Genomic DNA, 27578 nt, shown 5'->3' on the forward strand with positions numbered 1-27578 from the left:
GGCGGAGGAGCACGCGAGACGAGCCGCGGATCCTCGAAGGCGCCACCGTGTCGCTTTCCGTTTTATTCGTTGCGGTGTGTTGTGTGTTCCCTTTCATAGACGAATCCTGTGTGGCGCTGATGTTATCTTTTACAATGCTGTTTGCGGTGGTGGGTGGGAAAGTGGTTCGATCCCCACCCCACCCCGCGCAGACGGCACGGCACCCCTCCCCCTCCTCTCCCGACCCTCTGGTTAATCTTTAATTCTTCTGTTGCCTTCGCGTGTGTGTATGTGATGTCTCCCTCTCTTTCTCTGTGTGTGTTTAAGGGGGAGGGGTGTCAGCTCATCTCCGTTCGCCTGATGCCGCATGCCATGTGCCCTCATTGCACATGCGTCATCCAGAGTTTCTTTTCCTTCCATGTATCTCCTACTTGTGGTGGTGGTGTGCGCCTGAGTTGACGGACGGGTCTCGATTTCCTGTACCTGCGTGTGTGTGTGTGTGTGTGTTGGTGTGTATTCCTTTCCCTCTGCGTGCGCTTGTCGGCACCAACGTAAAGGTGATGTGCGCGCGCGTGTGTTGACCGACGCCGCACGCTCATGCCTCAAAGATGTTACCGAAAACAACAGACGCGAAGGAAACAAGCAAACGCGTCCCACCCCCACCCCGGGGAGTGTCATCCGCCATCAACCAAAGACGGGCGGCGCCGGGGGCGGGTGACGCGTCCCTGGCCACACGCCGTTCGATACGCCTTGCCGCGCGTCTAGTTTGACGAAGGCGCTTCTCCCCACCCCCCCCCATCGCGCCACCCGGCGCGTGCGTGCAACCACTTCCGTGGGCACCGGCGTTGACGTCGCGGCACTCGTCGCCCACGCCGTCCTCGTCACTTGTATGGACTTTTTGCGTCTGAGCCCTTAGCAGGCACGTACACACACACACACACATACACGCATACGTCTCTTGCCCTCCCCTTCCTCCCTCTTGTTTCCTTCATCATTTCATTCTTGGCAATGCACGCGCACAGATTTTTGCGGTTCTCCATCCTTGTCTGACGCCCCTGCCCTTGAGTGCCATTCTTTAGCTTCTCTCTCCTCATTCCCTCCCCTACCCCCTCCTCAGGACGACGACGACGACGACGGACCAAGCGGAGAGTCCGATTCCTTCCCAGACGCCTCTGCGCGATCAACGCCGCGCTCTCCCAATTAGTCCTAACACACACACACGCACAAGCCGTGCACTGCCTCACTGCCAACCAACCCAGCCCACTCAGCGTAAAAGGAAAATGATCTCCGCGAAGAGACACATCGACACGAATGAGCTGCTGCACCTGAACAAGGCCGTCGTCTTCGGCTCCGGGGCCTTTGGCACGGCGCTGGCGATGGTGCTCTCCAAGAAGTGCCGCGAGGTGTGCGTGTGGCACATAAAGGAGGAGGAGGCGCGGCTCGTGAATGAGAAGCGCGAGAACGATCTCTACCTCCAGGGAGTACAGCTTGCGTCGAACATCACCTTCACCTCGGATGTGGAAGAGGCGTACAAGGGTGCTGAGATTATCCTCTTCGTCATCCCGACCCAGTTCCTGCGCGGCTTCTTCCAGAAAAGCGGCAGCAACCTGATCGCCTACGCGAAGAAGAATCAGGTGCCGGTGCTTGTGTGCACGAAGGGTATTGAGCGCTCGACGCTGAAGTTCCCGGCGCAGATTGTTGGCGAGTTCTTCCCGGGCAGCCTGCTCTCTGTGCTCGCGGGCCCCAGCTTCGCCATCGAGGTGGCCACCGGCGTCTTCACGTGCGTCAGCGTCGCCTCCGCCGACATCAATGTGGCTCGCCGCCTGCAGCGCATCATGACAACGAGCGACCGCTCCTTCGTCTGCTGGGCCACCACCGACACCGTCGGCTGCGAGGTGGCCAGCGCTGTGAAGAACGTGCTGGCCATCGGCTCTGGCGTGGCGAATGGCCTCGGCATGGGTCTCAACGCGCGTGCCGCCCTCATCACGCGCGGCCTGCTCGAGATTCGAGATCTGACGGCCGCGCTGGGCGGCGATGGCAGCGCCGTCTTCGGCCTCGCCGGCCTCGGTGACCTCCAGCTCACGTGCTCGTCGGAGCTGTCGCGTAACTTCACGGTGGGCAAGAAGCTCGGCAAGGGTTTGTCTATCGAGGAAATACAACGCACGAGCAAGGCCGTCGCGGAGGGCGTGGCGACGGCCGAGCCGCTGATGCGCTTGGCGCAGCAGCTGAAGGTGACGATGCCGCTGTGCCAGCAAATCTACGAGATCGTGTACAAGAAGAAGAGCCCACGCGCCGCCATCGCAGACCTCTTGTCTTGCGGCCTGCAGGACGAGGGTCTGCCGCCGCTCTTCAAAAAGTCGGCTGCGACCCCCTCCAAGCTGTGAGGCGGAAGAGGGCACACAAACACGTACAGGCAAGCAGGCAAACAGGCCCACGCATGCGCACATCGCACGTCAGCTGTGTTCCGCGTGTGCGTTTTCTTCGCGTGCGTTTCTCCTCCTCGTACACGTCGGCATCTCGAATTTCCACCGTAACCGGTGCCCAGGGCGGCCCTCCCTTCCCTCGTCCCCTCCTTTGTTCTCCGTGCGCGTTCCGCTCACGAACAACCTGCACGTGTGTGCTGTTTTGTCCGGGTTCGTTTTCTTCCGTCCGTTTCCCCTCGCCACCTCCCACTCTGCGTGTGCGTTGTCCACCCCCCTCCCTCTCCCTCCCCATCCTCTCTGCGCTTCTTGGCCGGTCTGTTGAGGCGTGTATGTGCACAGCACGCGTGTGGCTGCGGGTGCTGTACGCGTGTTCTTTTCTGCGCACATCCTCCGTCTTGTGACCGCGTGTAGAGGAACAAAGGTAGACTGGAGCCAACCAGAGGGATTCGAGAAGCATCCAGCGCGAGTTGTGCGGCGCACACCGCTGACGGCTCCCCCTCCCCCCACACACACACGCACTCGCGCACGCGCACGTCAATCACAGCGAGCTAGCCCAATGAGTGAGTCACGGAGAGCGAAGAGAGCGAGAGAGAGAAGCCGGAGTTGTGTTGTCCATCGGTGTGGTGATGTCCCTTCCCCTTGCTTTCTTTCCTTTTTCCTCTATTGTGCGTGCACCCCTTGATGACGAGGGGGGGGTGCGCACACGCGCCGCCATGCACGGTATCCCCCAGGGTCCAGTGGGCCCCACTCTGTTTGGGGTGGAAGCCAAGCAGCCCCCTCCCCCTCTCCTCCTTCATCCCCTGCCAATGCCGAGCCGCCTCTGCTGGCGACGTGGTCACGTGCCTACGGCGTGGGGAGGTCGAAGCGATGCGCCGCTACCGCTGTGTCGGCGCACATGTCCCGGACATGGTGGCGGCGCGGCGGCCTGCGACAGCGAGCACACCTCTACGCCGTCCCTCTGACAGGCGAAATGCCGGCGCAATTCGAACGCATCCCATCCGGCCATCACTGCCTGCTGGCGGGGAGGCGGGCCTGCGACGCGTGGAGGTCGGGTAGAGCCTGAGGCAGGGGCCGTGCTCAGGTAGCTGGGTCGGCGCACTGCTGTAGCGCGTGTGTGTCTACCGATACCCCGCGCCACGCGATGAGGTCTGTGGCAGGGCTGGTCGGGAGGGGGCCGGTTCAGCGTGGCGGTCTGACCCCATGCTGTGCACCGCAGAGAATGGACGCACACACGCAGACATGTGGGAATATTATCAAGAAATATTGTTGTACTGGTTACAGGCCCCAACTCATCTGTGTAGGTGCACGCGTGTCTGAAGTGCTCTAATTTAGAGGGTGAAGAGAAGCTGTAGATGTCGTCCGAGGGGCACGTCTGAGGGGTCTGTGCGCACGAGAGCAGCACCACTCGTGCACAAGTGATTCAACGAGATGAGTGGACAACGCGGCGCGCGGAGATGCGCGTGCACATGTGCTGCTCTCTCGCCTGCTTCATTCGCAACGTTGTTTCTCCACACCCACACCGTCTCCTCCTCGTGTTACGTCGATGTGCGATGGTGTGTGGTCTGTCTGCATCCTCTCGGAGTGGGTGTGCCCTTCGCCTCGGTTCCACCCTGAGCGTTTCCAGTGTTTCCCTCGGCGCCCACTGTGAGACCCCCCCCTTCCCCCGCCCAGTGCTCCTCCGCTGTGCCTTCGCTTTCTGAGTGGCCAAAGTCCGCACTCACTCTTTGGGTCTGCGTGTGCGTGTGTGTGGGGGGGGGGCGTAGGACTGATGGGGACCTCCCACTCGTTTGGCTCACCACCACTTCCTCTTGTTAGCGTCACCCCTTGGCATCGAGTAGAACGCCGAAACGAGTCACCTCACCCCTTCAACCTCCCTCGTGAATGCCCCCCTCCCTCCTTCCTCTGCCCGCGTATTCGCCGACCCCCTCCCCTCCACGGCCCCCGAAACGCCACACCGGCATCTTCACCATGGCCCCTCTGCCTTTCGCTTCGCCACCACGCACGAAATTGGGCGATCCGGGGGGGCGCCAGTGTACGCCGACGCTGGCCGGCGCGGTGCGCCAGGGGGTAGTGGGGGTGGGCGGTGAGGGCGCGGGGCCCACCGGTCGGCCGCGGGCCGCCCCCCCCCCCCGCCAGAAGCCGGCCGGCGCCGCACAACCCCGCGCCAGCCGCCCCCCCGCAAAGAGCAGGACGCCCGAGCGGGCGAAGCCAGCGCCGCCGCCGTTCATCGTGGCAAGTGTCCGCACGCCCTGCGCAAAGAAAAGCGCCATCGCCTTGTCCATCGCCGTCTCGCCGTTCATCCGAAACGCCTCCACGACGTCGATTTGTCAGCACGTCGATCAGCCTATACAACTCTCGCCCAGCGGTCGCCGCTTCCCGGGGTTGCGCTTGTGGTCGAGCAAGGCAAGCACAGCTCCTACCATGTTCACTGCATCACACCCCTTGGCGCGGCGCAGCAGTGTCGTCCGGTACGCGTGGATCTGCGGCATGGAAGCAGTGGCACTGAAGAACAGCGCGTCCGCCTTGAAGACGTCGTAGCCCACCATCGCGGGCGTATACGCGTCAAGGGCACCGCCATTGTACACGAGCAGACCGCTCACCGCTGCCACCGCCAAACTTCTGCTCCATCAGAGCCAGCTCTTTGCAGCGGACGGCATGTCGGGCATGCGCATGTAGTTGTCCAGGTTCATCGGGCGCTGGTTCACCACGGCGAGCATCCCGGCACCCGTGGCGTTCTGCCCATCGCACCTTGGTGGAGCTCGCACATATCGAGGCTCTCGCTGAGCCCGCCCCTCTCAGCAGGTGCGCAGCGTTGATCAGGCAAGCCAATGCACGGTCCGCCAACGCTGAAGTAGCCACTCTCGCGCAGCCAGCTCTGGTCCTCGCGGATCTCGTCGATCAGCTTGCTGGCAAGCACCTCCATGTCTTTTCGGAAGATCAGGTGGCCGATGCAGATGCCGCCGTCACCGGTCTTCTCTGGCACGCACTTCTGAAAGGATGCAGTGTTGAAGTTGAAGCCGGTGAAGAGGGGCATCGGACCACGAGCAGCCGACGCCCCTCAGGAGAATCTGGCGCTCCTTAACGGGGCATTTTCGGGGGTGCAGGGGGAGGAGGGAGGTGGTGGTGGTCGGCGGAATGCGTGTGGCAGGTGCGAAGTGCGGGAAACGGTCATAGCGTCTCAAGAGGACGGCTGGAGGCGGGAGGAGGAAAACCCCTTTCGCGTGTTACGTCGTTGTAGGCGCAGCCGTGCCTGCTCAGGTGCCCACGCACACGGAGCGGCGGTGATATGGGCGCAGCACATGGATGTGTGCCTGTGTGGTGGTGCTGGAAAAGGGCGAGAGAGGAGAGATCGGAGCACCCGTGATGGCGGAGAGCAGGCTGTGTGGCAGTGGAGGGAGGAGAGTACAGAGCAACAGAGGATGCAGTCGCGACGAGGTCGAGTGTAGAGATCAGGCATCACGGCGCACGGTCCGAATGCACGGGAATCATGTGCCATGTTGATACATAAAGAAGCGAGTACCCCTCAGAGTACGTGAGCCGGGTAGGAGTCGCATTCCAGCGCTCGGAGACGCGCCCCGAAGAGAGGCTATGTCGCGAGACGGCAATGGATGAAGCCCGTTTACAAGGGCCCTCCCCCTCTGCACACGCGCACAGCAGGGCAGCGTGGCTGTCCTGCGACTATGTGGGTGCGTGTCGTGATGTGCGAAGGGGTGTTGACCCACAGCCAGTGCGTTGCGCGCGTCGTTTGCGATGGAGAACTGCTGCAGGGAGCTACACGCAACGGAAAGAGGGAACGCAAGTCGAAGCAGCAAGAGGAAAGCCGGACACTCCGGTGCGCGACACACAAACTCGCACCCGCGGCTTCGGCCAGCGGGGGAAGGAAAGGGAACGTCAGCGACAGAGAGAAGGCGGTCATTCGCATGACAGCAAAACGAGGATACATCGACATCAGCTCGAGTTTTCTCTTCGCCCATTTGGGCAACGCACCCGAGAGAAGGGGTGTGGAAAAGGACGCCGTGGCTCACCCGGGAGAGCGGCGCTGACGGAGATAGCGCGTCAGGGTATCGATCTCCGACTGAATCAGCAGATGTTCCTCGGATGCGCGCATGCGATGTCGAGGGGTTCGTTCGTGGGACTCGGTGCGAAGCCGACTCAGACCGCTTTTTGCATCTACAGCACCCGCTTGTCGATCGGAGGACGGCGTCGAGGCATCCGCGGAGCTGACAACGCCAACCTGCGCAGTCACTGGCAGCGACAAGGGCAGCTGCAAGGATGCCGTACGCGCTGCTTGACCTGGACAGGCTTCACTGCCGCTGGGGGCTACCACGGGTTCCCACAGCGGCCTTTCCTTCATCTCGTGCTGCGTCTGCAGCCGCACCTCTTGCAGCGCGGAGCGCAGCATTTGCCGCTCGGCTGAGGTCAGCTGCTGCAGAAGTTGCGCACTGCCCCCGCCATCCTCGACTGCGGCGGTCGCTCCATCGTCCAACGCAGCAGCCGCCGGGGAGACGAGCCGTGTCAGCTCATTCAAAAGGTGCCGAATGACTCGCTCCCACCGTGGCACGCCTTGGGTGGATGCAGGCTCACGAAGAGCCGGTTCCGGTCGCGTGAAAAGGAACAGCGCACGCGCCACCGCAGCCGGCCCCCCGTGATCAGCATCATCGCGGCGGAACGGCGCAGAGAGAACGAGCTCTAGAATCATCCGCTTCAGGGCCGGTGTGATGGTACCGCCTGGTGACTGCAGCTGCAAGCATGCGAGCACCAAGAGGCCGTAACGCTGATGCCGACGCGCCAGCTCGCTGCTCGACTTCCTTGTCACGATACAAGAGGACGCGTGCTGGCTTACCGTGTGCGCCAGCGCTCGCAGCGTGCGTTGGGCCTCTGCGCGGACGGTCGTGAGCGCCAGTGCATCGCCGACGACCTCGCACGCGCGTGACCACAGCATCCCGGGCGTGTCGGGTCCGCTAGTCACTGCCGTGTCACCAACGCACCACAAAACGAGGGCAGAGCGCTGAAGACACTTGAGCACTTCAGCGAGCACCGTCTGAGTCCCATCCGGGTACGCGACGCAGACCTCTGCGATCCCAAGGAGCCCAGCCATTTCCTGCACATCGTGCAGACTGCGATGTCGGTGCGGCTGGAAGAAGACATCGCGCACCCACCACGAGAACGCGGTCACTGCCTCCGTGGAGGCCACAGACGACGCTGTGGCGCACACCACGGCGAAGATATCCTCGACGTCGGCAAGGGAGATCGACGCCAGGGCGGGCGATACTGCATACGATGGTACCGGCGGCGGCGTCACTGTAGACGTATACTGCAGTGCGTGATGCGTCACATAGGCACCGAGCCGCCACCTTGCCCGGACAGCTGCCTCTGTCTTTCGATGGCCCGCAGGGGCCCCATGGAGGGATGTAGAAGAAGCGGGCCACCACGTGGTGGGCAGCCGAAGCAGCCAGCGGGCCTTGGGCAACGCAGGCGCAGTCTGGGCACGATTTGGCGGCGTGCCCCGTACTGGGTTTGACGAACTCGACATCGTCTTGCCAGCGTCCCTCCTCGAAGTTCGTGCGGCGCTGCTTCCTGGCCTGCGTGGTCCGTCCCCTTCGCCATGGAAGGAGTGCTCGACAGGTGATCCGGTGCCGCTGCTGTACCTGCTGCCCCGTTGCTGCTCCGCTTCGTAGACCTCAATCAGCCGCATCGCCTGCGAGAGACGCACCAGCTCCTGCGGTCGATACCACCACGGACTCTCTCGACGAGACGGTATGCCCCCGTCGCCTGTTGCCGCAGCCTCTTCTTGAGAGCACAGCGACACAATCGCTCGATCACATAGGCTGAAGATGCGCTGCTGCAGCAGCGCACGATCCGTCTGCAAGTGACTCAGCCGCCGCAGGCTGTTCACGAATTTGCTCCCAGGCTCTGCCTCGGCTGCCGCCGACGAAGCACACCCCGTCAGCACCAGAGCGAGCGCGGTGAACTGCACGAGCAGTCCTGTCGTCGAGGTGCCGTGATCGATAAAGAGCTTCCAGTGCTGCTCCACAGTGTCTACCAGAGCCGCCAAGTCATCAAGGGTGAAGGCGATGGAGCTCTTCGATTGTAGTTTCCGCGCATCCGCTGCCGCTGCTGAGGAGGTTCGTTTCCGAGAGCGACCGAATTCCCGCTGCTGCTTATCATGAGCATCAAGGCACGCCTCCATCACGCGAACGAGAGACTGAAACTGTGCCAGATCGCTCACACCGGCAGCGCCTCCACCAGCGCGCGCGAAGGCGGTTTTGCTCTTTCCCATGCCAAGCATCGAGATGGATGTGCGGGGCGCTGCAGCGGAAGACGCACCAATCGTGGCGTGTTGCATGCGCCGTTGCCAGAGGGCAAAAACCTGCTGGGTGGCGAGAGGGGAAAGCCCATGTCGTAGGCAGTTGGCCAGCATCAAGCCGCCATCGTCGAGGGTGATGGTGGGCGAGCTGAGATCTCGGCGCACCTCGGCGAGCAGCCGCTCGCTGAGAGCGTCGCGCAGCAGGTCGTCGGAAGGCTCCCTCAGGGTCTCTGCGCACGGTGAGGCTGCTGTTGGCGCAGCCCGCTCATGATCACGGCTTTCTGTGGCCAATACAAAGTGGGCCTCGAGGGAGCGCGCGGGGTTTGTCAGTGAGCTCGACTGCATGCGGCGCAGCACCTCGTCCAGCGGCACCGCCTCCAGCTGCTCGGCAATGCGGCGCTGCACCGCTAAGCGTTGAAGGATGATGCGGAGCATGTGCTCATGGCGCTGCGATTCCTCTGGGCAAAGACAAACACTGACAGGAGAGCAGCAGGAATAGCATATGGCCCACCAGACACGGCGCCGTTGCCGCTCGGCACCTCACGCCCTCACGTGTCCTTCAATGGCTGCAGCGCCAGAGACAGGGAGAGGAGTTATGTGAGTGTGTGAGCGCCCTCCTCTGCAGCGGAGGTGGGGAAGTCTTTTAAGCGAGGAAGAGTGGGAGAGGACCCTTCGCCGGGCCACCCAAGCGCCGAAAAGAAGGTCGGAGAGAAGGCCGAATTAGAAACACGCGATGTGGGCAACAAGGACATGGGGAAAGGAATGAGCTGCAGAGCAAGCGAGACCGTGCAGAACGGCACCGACTGTCTGTATGCCATGTGTGTGCGTGTTCGAGAGAGCGAGGCAACGAGGAGGCACAGCAGCAGCCGGCCTGCATATAGGGCGGCAAAATGGTTGCGCTCCACTGAACACCCGGGCCCGACTTACCCTTTTACCTGCCGTATCCATCGACATCTTTATCGCACGCGAGTGGCTGTGCGTTAGCCGCGCCCCCTGGTCTATACGGGCCCACCCACAAAGGAAGGCCAACAAAGGCCGAAACTGCGAGAGAGGAGGGGACGGGGGGAGGGCAGCGCAGGTGCAGCACACAATGCAGACACGCAGGCGGCAACGCTACTCGTTTTCTGGCCTCCTGTTGTTTCCTTTATTAGCATCATCACGGCTGCGGCACCGGCGCGCACACACGCAAAAAGAGAGGGAAAGAGAGAGGGAGGGGACATGCAGCATCATAAAGCGCCGCAGCAACCTCATCTGCATCAGGCATCCTCTTCCGAATTCTTCTCTTCCTGCTCATCGCCTTCCTCGCTGCCGGAGGAGGGCGGGCTGGGCAGCGCCTCTTCGTTCTCCTCCTCGGCGCCCCGCTGTGAGGCACCTGCAGTCGCATCCTCCATCGATTCTTGCGGCTCTGCCTGCACATCCGTCTCGTCAAGCTGCGCATCTGGAGTAGCAGGATGCGAGGTTGGATGCTCTTCGTCCCATGGCGCAGAGGGGCCTGAGTCGCCGGAAATCTCCGCTTCTTGTGTGGATGCCTCAGCCTCTTCGTTCTCCGCTGGCGCCTCGCGAGTCGCATACTCGGCAGCGAGCGCGTCAGAGTCGGTCGCTGGCGCTGAAACTGCAGGGGCGCTGAGCAGCTGAGGGGAAGAGGTGCTTGTCTCCGCCCCGTCGTTCTCCTTCACCGTGGACGAAGAAACCGTCCTTAGCTCGGCACCCGCGTTGGATATCTTGGCGGTTGCGATGATCGATGGAGGAGTCAACGACTGAGGTGGCTGAGCGTCCGTGGCAAGGGAGGTAGCCGTTGAGGCGGGTGGTGCCGGTGCGCCGGCCGGGGCGACCGACGTAGCGGCTGCCGCCGTCTGCACGGTTGCAGGTGAGATTGGTGCCGAGACGGTCTGCTTCTGTTGTTGCTGTAGCTGCTGCTGCTGAAGAAGCTTTAGCTGCTCCAGCTTCTGCAGCTGCTCCTGCTGCTGCGCTTGACGCTGGCGGGCATGCGCCAAAAAGTTTCGAATCACCTGCAGGGTGTCGGCCATATGCACCGCTGACTCCTCCACCTCCGGAGGCACCGACGCCGTGCTGTTCGGCGACGCAGCAGACGATGCTGCTGCTGGCGTCGTCACAGCCTGCTCCAGTGCGCGCTGCAGAACAACGCTCGCGTGCTGCTGCATGACGCTCTGCATCCGCTCCGCCTCCATGGCTTGATACTTGGCCTTCCACTCCGACTCCCATTGCTGCTGTGCGGCGCTGATACGATCGGCCAGGCTGCGCGCCTGCGCCTGCGCCGAGGCCTCGAAGGCTGCCTTGGCTGCCTGCACCCGTTCCTCCTGCTGCTGAATAGCCTTGACGAGCTTCCCAATGTAGCTGGTCTGGTCCTGAGTCGCCTGCCGGGTGGTCTCGGCCACCGCCTCGGCGATGTACGCCCCCATGTCCCGCAGCGCCGCCGTGATTCTCTCGGCCGCAGCCGAGTGCTGAGCCTCTTGTGCGTTCGTGTGACCGTCAGTGCCCGTGCCGACGCTCCAAGACGCCGCCTCGCGCCGTAGCATGTCACTCATGTCCCGCCGCTCCTGCTGCACCATCTCGCGCAGCTTCTCCGCGTGCAGCTCCGACTGGTGGTAGAGCTGCAGCACGTTGGACAGACCCTCCAACGTAGTGCGCACCATCGTCACTGCGGAGGTGTAGTGACGCTGTAGCTCCTGCAGTTCGTTTGTGAGGCTCGTCGTGCGGTGCGTGAGCGCCGCGTTGGCCGCCTCCAAGGAGCGGCGCGCCTTCTCCTCTGTCGCCGCAGCTGCCGCGTGCTCGCTGCGTGTGCTGTCCAGCTCAGCCTGTATACGTCGGTTCTCATTACGCGCCTCAAGCAGGTCACGGTGCGAGGCGAGCAGCCTCTCTTGACTCTGGACAAACTGCTGGTGCAGCGACAAGAAGGAGTCGCGGTGCGGTGTCACGGAGCTGTCATGGCTGACTTCGCCGCTGGCGTTGGCGTGTCTGTTGGAGCCCCGCTTTCCACCGGGCCTCACGGCACGCACGGCGGCATCCTCGTTCTGGAGAAAGACATCGTTGGCGCCTTGCCGGATGTGCTCGAGAAACTGTGGCAGCGAAAAGGCAGTCGTACTCGCCGACTCCGGTGCTCCCTTGATCGCTGTGTTGCTGCCCATCTGCGGAGAGGTGGCCGTCGCAGGCCCGCCCTTCGAGTCTCGCACTAGCAGGAGCGCCTCCTGCTCCAGCAGTGCCCGCACACGATCCTCATGAAGCTCGAGGAAGCGCTGAAGCTGGTCCTTCTGCCGCTGAAGCTGTGCCACCTCGCTCTTCAGCTTCTGTGCACGGCGCAGCGCCTCCTCGATGGCTTGTGGATCGGCTACGACAGTGGCGCTCGCAGCCGCCACCCGTGTCGCAGCCTCCCGGATAGTTCTGCAGCAGTCTCGCAGCTCCGTCTCCGAGATATGTGAGCCGGTGGTCTTCGCGACGCTCATCAGCAGCCGATCCCGCTCCGCCTCGACGCCGGCACACTGAGCACGCAGCTTCTTCTCCTCTTCGCGCCGGCGATCTACCTCCGCGGCGAGAGCGGCAAGATTGCCGAGCAAGGCTGCCTTGCGCTGCTCGAGCTGTGCGACACGGCCCTGCGAGACGCGCAGGTTGGCCTCTGCCGTGTGCATCGTCTGCAACTGCCGTTCCAGCTCGCGGATGCGGTCACGGCCTTCGTACCAGAACTTGGTCAGCTCGCCACGAATCGACGTCGGGTTGCTGCTCGCGTCCTGCTCGGCCCGCTGGCGCTTCTGAGCTAAGGCCACCTGCTCCTCGCTGTGCTGCTGCGTGAGCTGGCGAATCGAGTCCTGCGCGGCGGCCAGCTGTGCTTCCATGGCCCCCCGCTCCGACGCGAAAGCTGCCTCGCGTTCCGCGGCAGCACTCACTTCATCCTTGAGGCTGGCGATGCGCTCTCTCAGCACTTTCGTCTCCTCCCTTCGGTACGTCTCTTCGATTTCGCGCTCGATGGCATGTCGGCGCTCCATCTCCTCAAGAAGCACGCGTTGGGCCGCCTGCATTGTCTGGTTGGTGCGGACATTCTCCTTGATGGTCTCCATCGCGTGGATTAGCTCCGGAACCTGCCGAGCAGCGAGAAGACCATTCTCTACGGTGGACCGAAATGTGCCGACGGTGGCGGCGGTGGACGCTTGGCACTCCTGCAGCTGCTGTCGTAGCAGTGCTTCCGTTTCCCTCAGCTGCCTCAGCTCAGCCATCAGCGGCGGGGCGGGCGTGCTCGACATGGACATCTCCAGCTCCGCTACCCGCGCCACGAGCTGCTGCTTCTCCTTCTCCATTGCCTCCAGCTGCGCATGCAGGGGAGCTACCGTGTCGCTCTGCAGCTGCGCGAGGGCCGCCTCGGCCTGCTGCTTCTCCTCCTGCATGCGGCGCAGGACTTCTGATACGGCGGCGCTCATAAAAGAAGGGCGGGCTACCCCGGCGCCGTCATCTGGCGCGTTGCTCTTCTCCCCGTCATCCTGCCGCTGGTCTGTTAGCACCCTCTGACTAGCCTGCTCGTGCGCCGCGACACACTCGAAGAAGCGGTGGAGCTGCTCCCGCAGGACTTCCTGCGTTACGCGCTGCTCATCCGACAGCTGGAGGCGTGCCTTGAGAGCTGTGTTCTCACGCAGAAGCTCCTCTATCGCGGCCGAGGAGTGCGCAGGGCTCGGCGACGCTTGGGGCGTAGTCGCGGGGCTTGCCGATGTGTGCTGCATTGTAGAGAAGGGTGGTGGCGGGTACGGAGAGGCGGATGCTGGACCGGATCGTGCTAGCGCCGCTGGCCCCTCGGTTGCGTGAGCTGCTTGGTTGGACATGAGGCGCCGCACGTGCTCTTCCAAGACTATGACGAAACGAAAAGCTACGCTGGTTGTGGCGTGTGCGAGCGCAGCCTGAGTGTATGTGTGTTGCACACTGGAGTTCGTCAAGAACCAGGGCTAGCAGCAGTAACATCGGCCGAGGCCGTGCTTCAGCGCTCTGTGTCACCTCGGGAAAGGTGCACGATTGGCGAGACGGACAACACGCAGACCCTTCGCAGGAGTAGAGTTGCTCCCAAACTACGGCGATGCAGCAGTAGGCACATGATTGCGCACGGGTGAGAGGAGCGTAGGGAGGAGGTGCCCGTGAAGGAGAGAGCGTGGAGATGAGAAGGCGCAAGTAGACATTGGGCCAGGAAGGGTACAGAGACGAGGAATGTGCCACCGCACGCAGAGGCACGCTGGAGGATGTGTCATCCACGTCCTCGTGATGCCTGCGCCGACATCCGCAGCAAAGCAAGCTAGATGCTGAACAAGAGATAGGCTTGACCTCGCAAGCCTGACCGCGTGTGGGAAGTATGCCTGTCGATGTACTGCCTCACGCGCGCTGTCTTTTTTGTTTTGTTTTGTTTTTCGGGAGGGGGATTAGTTGATGGTCTCTGAAGCCACAAGATACGCCAGTCAGCACCGCGCACGCGCTCCATCCCGATCCCGTCGCCGACCTTTTGTGGCAGCCTCACGAAGCGCCCCGTTGACACACAAGCGACAGCAGGGCTCATCACCGCCGCGAAGTTCTTGAGGCGACTCGGAAAAGTGTTCGCACTGAAAGCAGCCGCGGAGTGGTGAGGAGCGGCGATGGGCAGGAGGTGAAACGGGCAATGCAGAGGCGCATCAGAGCTCGTCGAAAACGAAAACAAAAGGGGGTGTGGGAAGTGCCGTACAGGACGAGGGGAGGGGCAGAGAGAAGTGACGCGCACGCGTAGGCGCTGTTACGATGAGCGAAGGAAAGAATAGGAGCTGAAATCTGAGCAAGGAACGACAAGTATGTTTCTTCTTTTTTTTTAATTTGGAAAACGGGAGTACCAAGACACGGAGAGCACATGAAGACCAGAGAACGGCCGAAGCGCGGCAAACACTTGGCGACTCGTGCCGAGAGGGTCATGCGTTGCCGCACGCCCGTCTCCTCTGGGGCTGACCTTTCCTTCCCCCTTCTCTTCCCCGTTGCACGGTGTCAGACCATGCTGTTTGGGCGGCGTGTGCGACCCGCTGGAGACGGCGCTTCCGCCGCGCGGTTGTCGCCGTGCGCTCCATCGGTGTCCGATGAAAGAACCTCCACACGGGAGGACTGCCGCACCGAGGAAACTGGAGGGAACGCGTCGAACCCGGCAAACGGCGACGGCGGCGCGGCGCGGGCGAAGCCGGGGTATGACGTCGACGACGGATTCAGACTGAACTCTGGCAGAGGGGCGTCGTACGGGGCGTAGCAGGGAGACGGGACTGTGGGGTAGACATCCTCGAAGGGGTGCCACTCCGGCGACGGGGGAGAGGAAGTCGGATAGGGCGAAGACGGGCAGCTGTGGCATCGATGCGACGATGTGGAGTGTGGCCGGGCAAAGGCAGCTGGCACGTACCCCAAGCCCACGCCCTCATCAGAAAGCCAGACTCTCTGGCCCGTGTAGTCGCCCCCCCCCAAGAAGGGCATGTCACCCGGGGCAGCAAACCCTGCCCCGCTGCCAAACGGCGCGTGTGGCGCTTCCGAAAAGCCAAAGACGTCGTAGGCCGGCGGGTGCGCTGCGGAGACGTAGTGGCGTGCGTCACCCCACGAAGAGGCCGGACCCGTTGTACCTGCCGATACGCTCTGTCGATGTTCTCGCTCGGCATCGCGACTGTTGTGCGTGCGCGGGAGATGCCTCTTCTGCCCACCGTCCTGCTTCTCGCGCTGCGGTGTGGCTGTTGGGTCTCTCGGCTGGAACGGAGCTGAGGTGACGGGTTCGCGAGGCGCCCCATGAGGAGACTTCCTTGTAGACTGCAACGGCGTGTCTGCCGTGAATGTCGCGCCCTTTCCTTTCCGCTTCTGGAGCGCAGGATTGGCATGTTGACCGCTCTGCCCGCTCTGTGTCGCGCTTCGAGGAGCGGAGGGCTGGGCAGTCGTTGGCGTGGCCGTGGTATTGCTCGTGGCACGCCGCTGCCGTGGCCGTGCCTCATTGTGGCCCTCTGCGCATGCCCCGCTGAGCCAATGCCAGCAGTTCACTGCACCCGCGAAAAACGCGCACCGGCGCTGATCATGCCACGGGCCCAGTCCAAAAAGCTTTTCAAGCACGTCTCGCAGCAGTGCCACCGTCCACAGGACACATGTCGCCGCGATGTAAGTAACGCTCAGGCCTCGTGCCCCAGGCATTGGGGACTCGTTGATGTACGTCACAGCCGACTCGTCTGCGGCGGCAACAGCAACAACGTCAGTGTCCTCAGCGGCTGCGGCTCGTCCGGGTGGAAATCTCACTGATCGGCCCTCCCACCGTGCCATCTGCCGCTCGTAATCCTCATACGACTTCTCCATGGTGCGGAGAAACTGCGGCAGCTTCACGGTCTTGAGAATGGCACGCAGCTCTTCGGGGCTGTACGTGTGCGGCGGCTTCGGTTCAGCCAACGGCTTGAAGACGAGGGGGCCATTCAGCGGCGGGACGGGGTATGCGCACGCCCTCGCGACAGGGTCGAACTTCGAGCGACGCCCGCGATACTTTGTAGCGCAGTCCTCGTCCGTCAGCGGCTGGCAGTTGTTCGTCACGGTCGAGAAGCGGTAGTCCCCCTCGCACAGCACTCGACTAGTTGTCCTCCCCGATGTGGAAGCGTCGTACGGAGAGGGGACACGCTCTGGCGGGTCGCGAGCGAGGGTCATATTCACCGTATCCTGTGACAAGGGCGTGGCTGCCTTGTCCACGTACACGACCGATGGGGCGAGGAGGGTGCGGAAAGGACTCGTCGTTGGTGTGGTGGCGGAGTACACCTCGACGCCCACGGCGGGCTCGTGGGGCGATGCGGAGAGGCCTAGCTTGGACGCGGAGACGTTGACACGCATCACATTGGGGTAGTGTCCTGTGTCACCCGCCACCGGAACGGTCGACGTGGCGCACTGCCGCGTCGTGCAGATCCTGAACGTCCACCTGCCCGCCTTGAAGCTGGAGAAGGAGACGTACTCGAGCTCAAACAGGATGGTGTCCTTGTCCGTCGGACTGGCGTACTGCCCTGCGACCCGCGTCGGACGGCCAATCGGAAAGAGTGGTGCGATGGTATCTGTGAGATGAGCGCTGAAGTTCTCGTACGAGAGCGACCACCCCGTCGATGCCGGCACGTCGCACTGCAAGCTGATGTCTTGGATCGTGGTGGGGGAGGACATGGTGACGTCGTCGATCCACTTGCAGTCGTTGAAATAATAAGGCCACAATGCAGCGGCGTTATCCTCGAAGGAGCTGAACTGGTTTGTGTTGTTTTCATCTGCAGAGGTGTAGAAGCCCAGCGGGTAGTTGAGGCAGGTGCTTCTGTCGCTGCGGTAGTTGGCCGGCGTGTATCCGATGCACCGACTTTCTGAGCAAAATGCAGTGATCACGACAGGAATGGGAGACGACCCGGACTCTGAGTTCGTTAGGTTGTCTCCTTGGCGGCACAGTGAGAAAGCACGAGACGGCAATCTGTGCGGAGGACTTGCCGTAACACCGGCCAGGACAGCATTCGAGTTTGCGGTGCACGTCGCCGATTCTTCGGTCCATCGATTTGCCTTCATTTCACATGAAGCGCCCTCTGCAGCCTCTCGGAACTTGACCGTGCTGTCCACACCGAAAGTGAAGTGCCTCAGCAAGTACGGGATTGGTACACCTGTGCACACGTACGGAGGCACAGGGCTGTCCACCAGCTCGTACTTCTGGTAGTAGCTTGAGTTCACTGCACAGCACGCTTTCAAGGTGAAGCACTCCGCGTCGGCGGCCGGAGCACCTGCCACCACCTCCACAGACTCGGACTGGGACTGGTAGCTCCTCAGGTTGAGGTTCCCCACATCGTAGGTGTACTTGCTGCTCTGCTTCACCACCTCGATCTTCGAGGGCAGCACGGGCCGCCACAGCGTGCCGTTCGGGTCCTGAAGCAGTGGGTACTGGGCAGAGGTGAGATTGATCACAAAGTCCAGACCAGGATTTGGCACGTCGAAGACGAGCCGCAGCGCGGCATTCGTGAAGATGTGCTGTGGTGTGATCGCTTTCCCGGTGCTCCGCACCCCCTCCATGAGGGTGGCAGGCGTCAGGAACGGATCCGCCACGGTCGCGTTGAGGCTCACGGGCAGCACCGATGCATAGGCACCGCTCTCGGGGTGGACGGCATCGTCATGACGTGTTTGGATCACTGGCTTCGTATACGGGGGCCGGAGTTTTCCTTCGGCAGCCATGCAAGCGCAGTGCCCAGCAGCGACGAATATCCACAGCACCACAAGCCACAGGCGAGGTGGAGGGAACATGGCGATTTGACAGGAGAGAGAAAGCAGCACCGCTCGAGGAGATCTAAAAAATAAAGCACAAACACACACACACACACACACACCGTGTAGATGTGCGCTGGCGTAATCCGTTTCCCGTACCGCGTGAGCAAGCGGGCAGCACAACGGGGAAAGAAGCGGTGCTTCGATTCCGAAATTAATATATATATATATATATATATGTGTGTGTGTATAGAGAGACGTACAAACCTCGAAAACAATGGAAGAATAGAAAAGAAGGGAGAAGTGGACGTTAGCAGGCACCCGGCCGTATCGGAGTGGAAGGGATCTGAGATCTGAAAACGAAAGCAGCGGCTGCAGCAGCGAGCAGGGAAAACAAATGAAAGGAGGGAAACTGACACACACGATAGCGGAAAATAGACAAGCAAAGAGATGACTTTCGTCTGTGAACGATGGTGGCGTGCGACGGAGCAAAGAAGGCGAGGAGAATGAGGGGGGTGGCAAGACAGAGTAGCGCGGCGGGCGGCAGCCAGTGGAGATGCTTTCGTGGAGAGGGTCCATAAGAAAGACGCAAGCGCGGTGTCGACGTGGCGTGGCGTTGAGCGCACTCGCCTGCTTCAGAGTAAAGGTGAGTGTGGGCACACTCCTGCGCACATCATGACCGTAAGTGCAGCGGCTACCCGATCATGTACGGCGTTTGGCTTCTCTTTGCATGAGATGATGCGAAGATTCCTTTTCCTCCTCCTCGAAACGCGATAAGGTACAACGTGCTCCGTAGCTGTGAGAAGACGTCGAAAAAAAACACCACCCAACACGCGACAACACCTAGAAAGCACTCACCACCGCGTCGCCTTCCACACCGCCTACGCGGACGGCTCGGTGGGCACCACCGTTCCTCGCCGGTGCATGGGTGCCGCGTACCGCGGGATGGGTTGGTGCACCGGCTTCTGGATCTCGTCCGCCTCTAGCTGTGCCGCCAGGGGTGCCATCTGATCGCCGTGCTTGCGGCTTCCGCCGACGAACAGGCGCGAGTTCTTGGAGATGTCGCGACTGTTGTAGTTAAAGCTGGACGCCGCGTGACCTCTGCTGTTGGCGTAGCCACCGGCGTTCATGGTGCCGCGCGTAAAACGTGCCGTCATGCAGATGCTACGCATCGTAATACCGAGCTTACGGGGCTCCGACCACTCCACAGGGAACGGGTTCATGCCCGACTCGCCCAGCCGCTCCATCGAGAGGGGGAAGTCTTGATCGCACAGCACGTCGTACACATAGTTCACACCGCCCAGATGCGAGAAAAAACTGCATCCAGGCTCAAGCTTGATGATCTGCCACGGCACTTTCTGAATACGTTTCACCGCCTGCTGCGCCGCATTGTGGCCGTGTTCCGTGTCGCTGATGACAAACGTGCGCTGTCCCGCGAAGGCAATCACGTCACTTAAGGGAGGACTATCTGGCAGCATCTCGATCGGCTCCACACACAAGGCACGCGCCTGCTCGGCTGCCGCCTCCGATGGTGCAATCGCGCCGGTCAAGGTCATCATTGACAACTTGTTCGTACGCGACGTGCCGTAGCCCATCAGCATGCCGTGAGTGGTTGAAATAAAGTCGCCGCCGCTCGCACGGCCACCCTTCACGTCCTGCAGCACGTGGTTCACGTCACCAGTGGCACCCCACCCGCGCATGTACCGGATGGTTTCGCTAATCTCCGCTGACCGGTGCTCGCGCCCGTGCTTCGGCATCGGGATGATCAGATCGTGGTGCTGGAAGAAGAGGTCGTTTGTGAAGAGGCACTCGTAGTAGGGGCAGCTCTTCATCTCATAGAACCGCTCAATCAGCTGTGATCGCCGCAGCACCTCGAAAAAGTTCTGGACTTGACGAACAAAGAGCTCCGTGTCCACCTCCTCGCCGGACGGGGAGTGCGTCGGGATCGTCTGCGTTGGCGGAAGCCTGTAGAGCACGTTTGTGTAGCGCCGCACAGCGGTGTGCAACAGCGAGTGGCGACTGCCTCGGTGAGTGGTGATGTTGACTAGTGACTTGGTGAGTGCCAACGCAGTCGATGATCGAAGCGTGGTGGACAACGACACACTCAGCGCGAGAGACTGTGCCGGGCGCCCAGCAGTCGAAGCATTGCAGGCAACCACAAGGCGGTTACGAGGCATCGTGGGGGAAAAGTACTGCAACACAGGATCCGCGTGCTGCGTCCTGCCCAAGCTCCTTTTTAGCTCTCTGCAGTCAGCCCATGCATGCACACGCGTACGCAGCTCGAGAGCAGAGCATTAGCGGTTGAAAAGGAAGCAAACAAAGAATTGGGGAGTCTGGAAGATCGCTTTACAATACACACGCGCAGAAGAGGGAAAAATAAAAAGCGAGAAGAGAGGGAGAGAGATGCGCCACAGAGTGCCACGTCTACATCTACCTCATGGCACAACGATAGCGCGCTTGCATCCCCCGCGTATGCCCGACGAAACCGGCACGGGTTCTTGTGTGTGTGTGTGTGTGTGTGTGTGTGTCACATGAACACTGCATAGTATCATGGAGCTGCGCAGCGTGCAGCATTTCTCTCTCGTGGTTTGAAGCGGTGCGTGGAGACGCTACTGCTCTACCAGCACCGCACACGGCGAGTGCAGCAGGCATGATGAGCATGAGAACACCAAAGAGAAGAACAAGAAAACACGTGCGGCCCTGCGCGCTTGTGCCAGGGACCAAGTAAGGCGCTGCTCGAAATGGCGCAGCCACTCTAGGAGGCGAGATGAGCCCCCTAACGTCGTCATCCATGATCAAGGTGATGCCACCTGCACAATGAGCTTCTTGTGGTTCACGTTCCCAGTCGCTGAGCGGTCAAGCGCCTTGGCGGCTTCGGCAAACGGCAGGACCTCCACGTCCAGGCGAAAGGCACCGCTCTGGTAGAGCTTCGCCACTTGGTCGCCAATGTATCGCAGCTGTGGCCGCGTCAGCGGATGGCCATGTAAACCGTTCAGGAAGACGTAGTGCACCGACAGCTGACGACGGAATAGCACATTGCTGTTGGGAATCAGAACGCCAGACAGCAGGCAGACGGCGCCGCCAAAACGAAGAGCGTCAGTGAAACTCTCCGCATCCTGCGTGTTGGTTACGGCGAGGTAGTAATCCACCCCATATCCCTCTGTAGCGTCCAGAATCTGATCGATCATCTCGATGCCGTCGTGGTAGTTCAGCACCTGATCTGCGCCGATGCTGCGCACATAGTCTGCGTTGCTCGGAGAGCACGATGCAAATACGTAGAGCCCCATGTGGTGCGCCAGCTGCACAGCGCAGCTGCCCACTGCCCCAGATGCACCATCGACGAAGATGCTGCGGCCCGGCTCGATGCGCAGCTTGTCGAAGAGGGCAACGTATGCTGTCCATGTGGCGCACGGAATGGCCGCGGCTTCCTCATACGAGAACGGCCTCGCCCCATCAGCCGGGATGGGCACCGCTACGGACTCCTCCATCACGGCGTACTCGCACAGGGAGCCGCCGTGCGCGTTCGTCAGGCTCGAGTGGAACATGACCCGATCCCCAGCCTTCAGCCCCGTCACCTTTCCGCCGACACTCTCCACTTCACCGGCGCCGTCGACGCCGACCACATACGGGTATGGGTAGTTCGGCGGCTTGTGGTGCATCCCTTTGAACCCCTTGAGAGCGCTGCCTGCAACGCCAGGGCCAGAGCCGGAGGCGGGGAACATGACTCGCTTCCAGTCAACTGGGTTGATGCTGGCTGCGTACACTCTTACGCGGATCTGTGTAGGGCCTGGCGCCGGCACCGTCACATCTGACAGCCTCACCGCGTCTGTCGACCACTGCAAGGCTGGCTTCTCCACAGACCAGCCCTTGCACTTCACCGGTGCCACTTGTTTGCCCGCCTGCCCGCTCATCCTGTGATGGTATTGCCGTTTGCTTTTTTTTTGGGGGGGGGAGGAAGGAGTTGTGGTGAGCTGCACTGTCGCTTGTGTGTGCGTGTGTTTTCATTCACCAGATAGCGGCCATGAATGTGATGCGGTGACGGCCGTGGTGACAAGAGCTTGAGAAGCCACGCACACAAAAGAGGCGCTGTAGGCACACGGTTTGCTTGCTCTCTCGCTTGACCACCTCACTTCGGACTACAAGTGGCAAGAGGGAGAGAGAGAGGAGTCGATGTGTGCGTGCTCATACAGACACCGAGGGCGGCAATGAGTAGGATGGGTGGCCTACAAGTGCTTGAGTGAAGGGTGCTCCTTTCATCGCCTTCTCAGTGTAGGGTCCGCCCAGAACCGCTTGCATGGGATGGCGGTCGGCCTCCCTCTCTCAGCATCATCACCACCGCCAGAATATATATATATATATACTTCCGATACGCAGCCATCCAAACGAGGCCGGGCTCCCCCCCCCCCGACAACAGACGGCGTTGTCACAACGGCAAATCGAGATGGTGCCCACGACATTTGCTGTGCGTAGAGATGGTAGTGCAACACGACAACACAGAAGTCAAGAAAGGGTCAGAAGTACGCCGCAGCGAGTATAGTGCTCGCTTACTCCCCACACACACAAACACACCACACCCCCGCACTCACAGCAAGATGAAAGAAGGAGAGACACACGCGGTACTGGCGCGCACTCTCACAGACGTGCCGCCCTATCTGCCACAGGCCCGACCCTGCGCTTTTGAGTCGCAGCGAGGAGGTAAAATGAGATGAGGTCGTAATACTACCCCGCTTCCCTTGATGCCGCATCAGAGGCTGCCGCGGCTGCTGCTGCGCCGGCGGCCTTTTGTGTCTCCTCTAGCTGATATTGACGCTGAGCCTTTTCGTACAACTGAACATGTCGGCGGCGCAGGCGCTCTTCTTTGTCCTCGTTCGTGTGAAAGTTGGTCAGCACGATCTTGCCGCGCCCGTGGCCTAATGCCACCACGTCCAGCGCATCCGCTGCTTGAACAAAGGGCACCTGCTCCGCATTCACGCTAAAGGCACCTTGAATGTAGAGCTGCATGACCAATTCACCCAAAGGCTGCAGCTGCGTCCGTGCCAGCGGGTCTTGATGCTGCATGCCAAGGCACACATAGTGCACCGACAGTTGTCGGCGAAACACCATGTCACTTCTCGGGGAGAGCAAACCCGTCAAGACGCAGAGCGCGCCGCCGAATCGCACCGTCTCGGAGTGCGCCTCTGCCATAGACGCACCAGCGCACTCGAGCAGGTAGTCCACCCCGTAGTTGTCTGTGTACGTCAGAATCTCCTTCACGACATCCGCGCGAGTATAGTCGACGACGTAGTCCGCGCCGAGGCTTTGGACATAGCGCATGTTCGGCGTCGAGCAGCTTGCAATCACATAAAGCCCAAAGTAGTGAGCCAGTTGCACCGCGGCTGAGCCGACGCCGCCTGAGGCGCCGCTAATGAAGATGGCGCGCTGCGTCTCTATCCTCAACTTGTCGAAAAGCGCGATATACGCTGTGGCGGCAGCGGCCGGCAACGACGCCGCCTCTACAAAGTCGATGAGGCGGCCGGGCACTAGTCCATCGGTAGAGGGTGGTGGTGCGCATACCACCTCCGGCAGCTTCCACAGAACGTCACTATCCACCACGGCATACTGGCAAAAGGTGCCGCCGCTTCCCTGCGTGAAATCAGCCAAGAAGGCAACACGGTCACCCACTCGGATGTCCCTGGCGTTGGCAGAGGCCGGTGCCCCTGCAGAGCCGTCTCTCTCGCCGCTTGAGGTGGCAGCCCACCCGACACTCTCCACAACACCAGCGCCCTCGATGCCGACCACGTACGGGAACTTAAACGGGGGTCTCGGGTGACGGCTCGCGCAGCGGCTTTTGCCGCTGGTGCCAACTTCAGGGAAGCTGGTCAGCACAGCGGTACGGTGGGCATCAACGGGGTTGACGCCGGCAGCGTAGATTTTCACGCGCACCTGGCACGGCTGCGGGACCGGGACCTCAATTTCAGACGAGTACACCACATTTCGCCGCGACCACGAGCGGTTGCCGTGTGGTGCTATCCATCCAGCGCACAAAATCGGCTTTCCAGATGTCTCAGAAAAGTCCAGGTTCGAAGGCTTTAGAGATGGAACAGGGACAGCAGGGAGGACGTAGAAGGGCGGAGGCACTGGCGCCGAACTTATGTTCGACGAGTTCTTGTGCCCCATGATGTGCCGCGGATCACCGTGGTACGCCCGTCTATGTGGGCACAGACAGTTGTGCGGTAATAAAAGAATAAATGCGAAGGTGGCAGCGTCCGCAAGGAGACGCGAGACTGCCGTGGGAAAAGACGAAGGGGGACACGGGGGGGGGGGGGTAGCACAGTGCCAAACCGGACAAAAATAAAGCGAAATCGATCTGTTTCAGCGCCTGTTGCTTCTGTGCGTTTCGTTTCTGTTTTTGTGATTTTTTTCCTCGTTCTCCTTTGATGGGTTTCGTTGCTTCTTCTGCTGGCGTGTGCGGAAGGATGAGGGACGCAGCAATTCAATGAAGCAAAACAAACAGGAACGCAAACCGAGGGACAAAAGGAAAAGGGTGAGCCGTCTGGCCCTCAGAGAAAGAAAAAGAAAAAGAATCACCCTGTGCGTTGTGTGGAAGTGTGTGCGGTGTTGAGGTTTGAAGCATGGCAGCAAAAAGAGAGAGGAGAGAGAGCACTGAAGCAGGAACGGGACGGGATCGATGCGCAGCGAAGATCTAAAGAAGTGCAGCGTTTCTGCTCTCCGCATCAGCAGTGCAGTGCGACAACCCGTTCCAGGGGAGAGAAGCATCGCCTCACCGTGGAAATACGACGGTGCACCTCTGAAAGAGAGCTGTTGTGCATCGTTGCAGCGGCGAGAGAAACGGTTTTCGACCGTACGCAACATGCGCGCTTCCAATTGCGCACACGTGTGAATCTTTTCGCCCTTTTGGATGTGTTTAGAGCTTCTTCTATGAGCAAATACACGGCAGGAAAAGCACAACGTCGACGACGGCAGTCCTCCACACAGGACGCCAGGAGACCGTATCATCAGGACTGTTCAAAGCATGACCTGGCAAAGACAATAATGCCGCTCGGCTTGTCCATCAGCCATTGGGCATTTCACGCAAGAGTGGCTCACATACGCCGGCTACGTTGTGGCCGCCGGCACACGTCACTTCTCTTCTTCACTCAATCGCTGGTAGCAGTGGTGGCGCTGTCGTTTTGATCCTCCGCCTGTTCTTCCTCGCGCGGCCGCTTCGCCATGTTGAAGGAGGCCGAAGCGCTTTCTTTCGGCGAAAGCTTCGTGAGAGTAATCTGCGTTGTCTTAGCGAGCCAAGTCTCCACCTTCGCCTCGCCCGAACTATGCGGCGACGGCTTTGGGTGTCCCGCCTCTTCGACAGTCTCCGACGGTGTCACAGGCGCTGACGCAGTCCTATCGCCCACTTCGCTTGCCTTGGCAAAAGCGTCATCAGCGATCTCAGCAGCACGTTCAACAGTGGTCTCCGCGACGTCATCGATATCGGTGCCATCATCCGCATCCTCGTTTTCGTCGCTGTTTCTGCCCTCCCCGTCGCCTGTCACGACACCTGTGCCTCCGTCTCCCGGTGACTTCGGCTTCTTCGAGGAGGAAACGCGTGCAAAGAGTCGCTCATCAGTCGGAGACCATGGCTCACCCCGCAGAACGAGCGAACGGTGACGGCGCTCGTAAAAGCGCCTGATGGTACGCTCAATCTCAGCCCTTGCGACCCCGACGCAGAGCTGCTGCTGCTTGAAGGCAGCGAGTATCATCTTTGTCGAGACTTTGCTGTTTGATGCAACGATGGTGTGCAGCGCCTTGAGCTCCGTGTCTGTCATTTCGCGTCGGTTCTTCAGCGCGGCCTCCATCAAGGCGCGCTGCCGCTTTGCCTCCATCTCCTCTGCGCTCAGGCCCTCGTCTTCACTTGCGGGGATGCCGGCACTCCCGCTAGTGAACGCGTTCAGCTCCTTCTCCAAGAGCTGAGAGAAGTACGCCGCATTCAGAGGGGCAAAGCGCTCCAGCTCGTCAAAGCCTCGAAGTGGGTGTTCATCGGTAGGAATGCCGACAAACGGTCCACTGTAGGACGGCACAAGCTTGCTCTTGTTGCGCAGCCGATGCAGGCGACGCTGTCGCGCCTCCATAATCTTGCGCTGGGTGTCGCAGTCGGAGTCGGAGTCGTCGATGAACTCTAAGTCGCTGCTGTCGAGAGAGTCCAACGCGGTGTCCTTGTCCGAGTCGCTCGAAGAGGAGGCGGCGATATCCTCATCGCCCTCCATAACGTCCCAGTCATCGCCCGAGTCGTACTCGTAATCGATGTTCGACAAGCGAGGAATGCCGCACCGCAGCGGAAACCGGCCCATCTGCAGCAGCTCCGCTTCGTTCAAGTTACCCTCCTGCAGATGGTTGTAGGTGCCGAAGTAGGGCGGGCGAGACTGGCACGGATCGTACCCGATGGCGAAGAAACCAACAAACACAACCTCGTTGTCAAAAGACGCGTATGGGTCGGAAACGGCCGCGTGGAAAGCGCAGCCGCACTGACGCAGGAGGTCGCGCACTGGCACCTCCTGCGCGTTGGAAGCCTCAATCATGGCGTTGAAGTCGCGCACACACACCTTCGCCTTCGAAGGCGCGCCTCCATCGCAGTACATGGGCGGGTGCAGCAGAGAGGACTCTTCGTCCACCATGTGACTCTTGCTCTTCCCTGGGTCTCGCCGCGCGCCGCCGTTCATCGCGTGAGAGGAGAGATTCACCACCGAGGTCTCCTCATTGCGCGAAATTTTGTCCTCCGGCCTCCTCCAAAACTGCAGTGCAGCAGGAGCAACGCGCTTGTCTTGGACAAAGGGAGAGAATAGCCTGTTTTTGTTGCTCTCCGCCTTGACAGTGCTGCTCAGGAAACCGAAAAGAGTGAGGCTGTTTGGGGCCTCCTTCGGCACTTTAAGAGCCGCCTTCTCTGCCTCGCGCGCTTTGTTTCTCGCTTCCCTCTCCGCCTCCCTCTCTGCCTTTCGTGCGTCGCGCTCCGTGTCCTTCAAGATGCGACGACTCTCCTTTTCCTCATCGCAGATGACTTTACGCGCGTCAAGCTCTGACTTAATTAAGGCCGCGTCCTCTTCCTTCATCCTCCGACGCGCCTCCTTCTCCGCCTCCCGCTCAGCCCTACGGTCATCGCGAGCTTTTTTTTTCTTCTCAGGTGAGAGTAAGTGTCCAAAGGAAGCAAGTGGCATGTCGTTCTCCTCCTCCGCCGTACCGCTCGCCCCCTCTGCCCATGACTCGGTAAGAAGCTCGGTGATTTGTCCTCCATTTTCCGCCAGCTGCTGCGGTTCAGGCTCTGGAGAGCTGCGGCAAGCCTCTGAGCTGCTGCTTGCAGGCACGTGGCTATTGCTCGGCTGCTGTGGTGCCGCGTTGCTTTTGAGGCTTTGCAGCAGAGCCAGCGCCTCGTCGATACGGCTTGGGTCTATGTTTTTCAGCAATTCGGTGATCGCGTCCATTAGTGCGACTACTCTTCTATGAAGAGTGCAATAGAATCAATCGTAAAACAAGTAGACTAGCAAAGGGCAGAGATAAAAAGAGAACGATGTCCAGGTAGAGTGTCTAGAAGATAAACATTGGGAGTCGAGGGGTAGAGCACACCATGAGATTATCGTGGTAGATTGTAGCGCCCTCACGACACGTTCTCATCGAAG

The 27578-nt window shown here is 60.9% G+C and overlaps 8 protein-coding genes across 8 annotated transcripts; 1 reads left to right on the top strand and 7 right to left on the bottom strand.

Moving 5' to 3' along the window:
* Positions 1–1259: 1259 nt before the first annotated feature.
* GPD (glycerol-3-phosphate dehydrogenase [NAD+],glycosomal) lies at positions 1260–2363 on the top strand (the record flags this gene model as incomplete). Its single annotated transcript, XM_001463667.1, has 1 exon — positions 1260–2363. The coding sequence occupies one exon, from the start codon at positions 1260–1262 to the stop codon at positions 2361–2363; it is 1104 nt and encodes a 367-aa protein (XP_001463704.1).
* Positions 2364–6423: 4060 nt separating this feature from the next.
* On the bottom strand, positions 6424–9144 carry LINJ_10_0570 (conserved hypothetical protein; the record flags this gene model as incomplete). Its single annotated transcript, XM_001463668.1, has 1 exon — positions 6424–9144. One exon carries the CDS (start codon positions 9142–9144, stop codon positions 6424–6426), a length of 2721 nt encoding a protein of 906 aa, XP_001463705.1.
* Positions 9145–9965: 821 nt separating this feature from the next.
* On the bottom strand, positions 9966–13433 carry LINJ_10_0580 (conserved hypothetical protein; the record flags this gene model as incomplete). Its single annotated transcript, XM_001463669.1, has 1 exon — positions 9966–13433. The coding sequence occupies one exon, from the start codon at positions 13431–13433 to the stop codon at positions 9966–9968; it is 3468 nt and encodes a 1155-aa protein (XP_001463706.1).
* A 1270-nt stretch (positions 13434–14703) lies between these two features.
* On the bottom strand, positions 14704–17973 carry LINJ_10_0590 (hypothetical protein, unknown function; the record flags this gene model as incomplete). Its single annotated transcript, XM_001463670.1, has 1 exon — positions 14704–17973. The coding sequence occupies one exon, from the start codon at positions 17971–17973 to the stop codon at positions 14704–14706; it is 3270 nt and encodes a 1089-aa protein (XP_001463707.1).
* Positions 17974–18815: 842 nt separating this feature from the next.
* Positions 18816–20111, bottom strand: LINJ_10_0600 (conserved hypothetical protein; the record flags this gene model as incomplete). The annotated part of the gene is made up of 1 exon (XM_001463671.1): positions 18816–20111. The coding sequence occupies one exon, from the start codon at positions 20109–20111 to the stop codon at positions 18816–18818; it is 1296 nt and encodes a 431-aa protein (XP_001463708.1).
* A 618-nt stretch (positions 20112–20729) lies between these two features.
* LINJ_10_0610 (zinc binding dehydrogenase-like protein) lies at positions 20730–21845 on the bottom strand (the record flags this gene model as incomplete). The annotated part of the gene is made up of 1 exon (XM_001463672.1): positions 20730–21845. The coding sequence occupies one exon, from the start codon at positions 21843–21845 to the stop codon at positions 20730–20732; it is 1116 nt and encodes a 371-aa protein (XP_001463709.1).
* Positions 21846–22653: 808 nt separating this feature from the next.
* LINJ_10_0620 (zinc-binding dehydrogenase-like protein) lies at positions 22654–24090 on the bottom strand (the record flags this gene model as incomplete). Its single annotated transcript, XM_001463673.1, has 1 exon — positions 22654–24090. The coding sequence occupies one exon, from the start codon at positions 24088–24090 to the stop codon at positions 22654–22656; it is 1437 nt and encodes a 478-aa protein (XP_001463710.1).
* Positions 24091–25070: 980 nt separating this feature from the next.
* Positions 25071–27383, bottom strand: LINJ_10_0630 (conserved hypothetical protein; the record flags this gene model as incomplete). Its single annotated transcript, XM_001463674.1, has 1 exon — positions 25071–27383. The coding sequence occupies one exon, from the start codon at positions 27381–27383 to the stop codon at positions 25071–25073; it is 2313 nt and encodes a 770-aa protein (XP_001463711.1).
* Between the last annotated feature and the right edge of the window lie 195 nt (positions 27384–27578).

Source organism: Leishmania infantum, chromosome 10 (genome assembly GCF_000002875.2).
Source record: "Leishmania infantum JPCM5 genome chromosome 10".
NCBI lineage: Eukaryota > Euglenozoa > Kinetoplastea > Trypanosomatida > Trypanosomatidae > Leishmania > Leishmania infantum.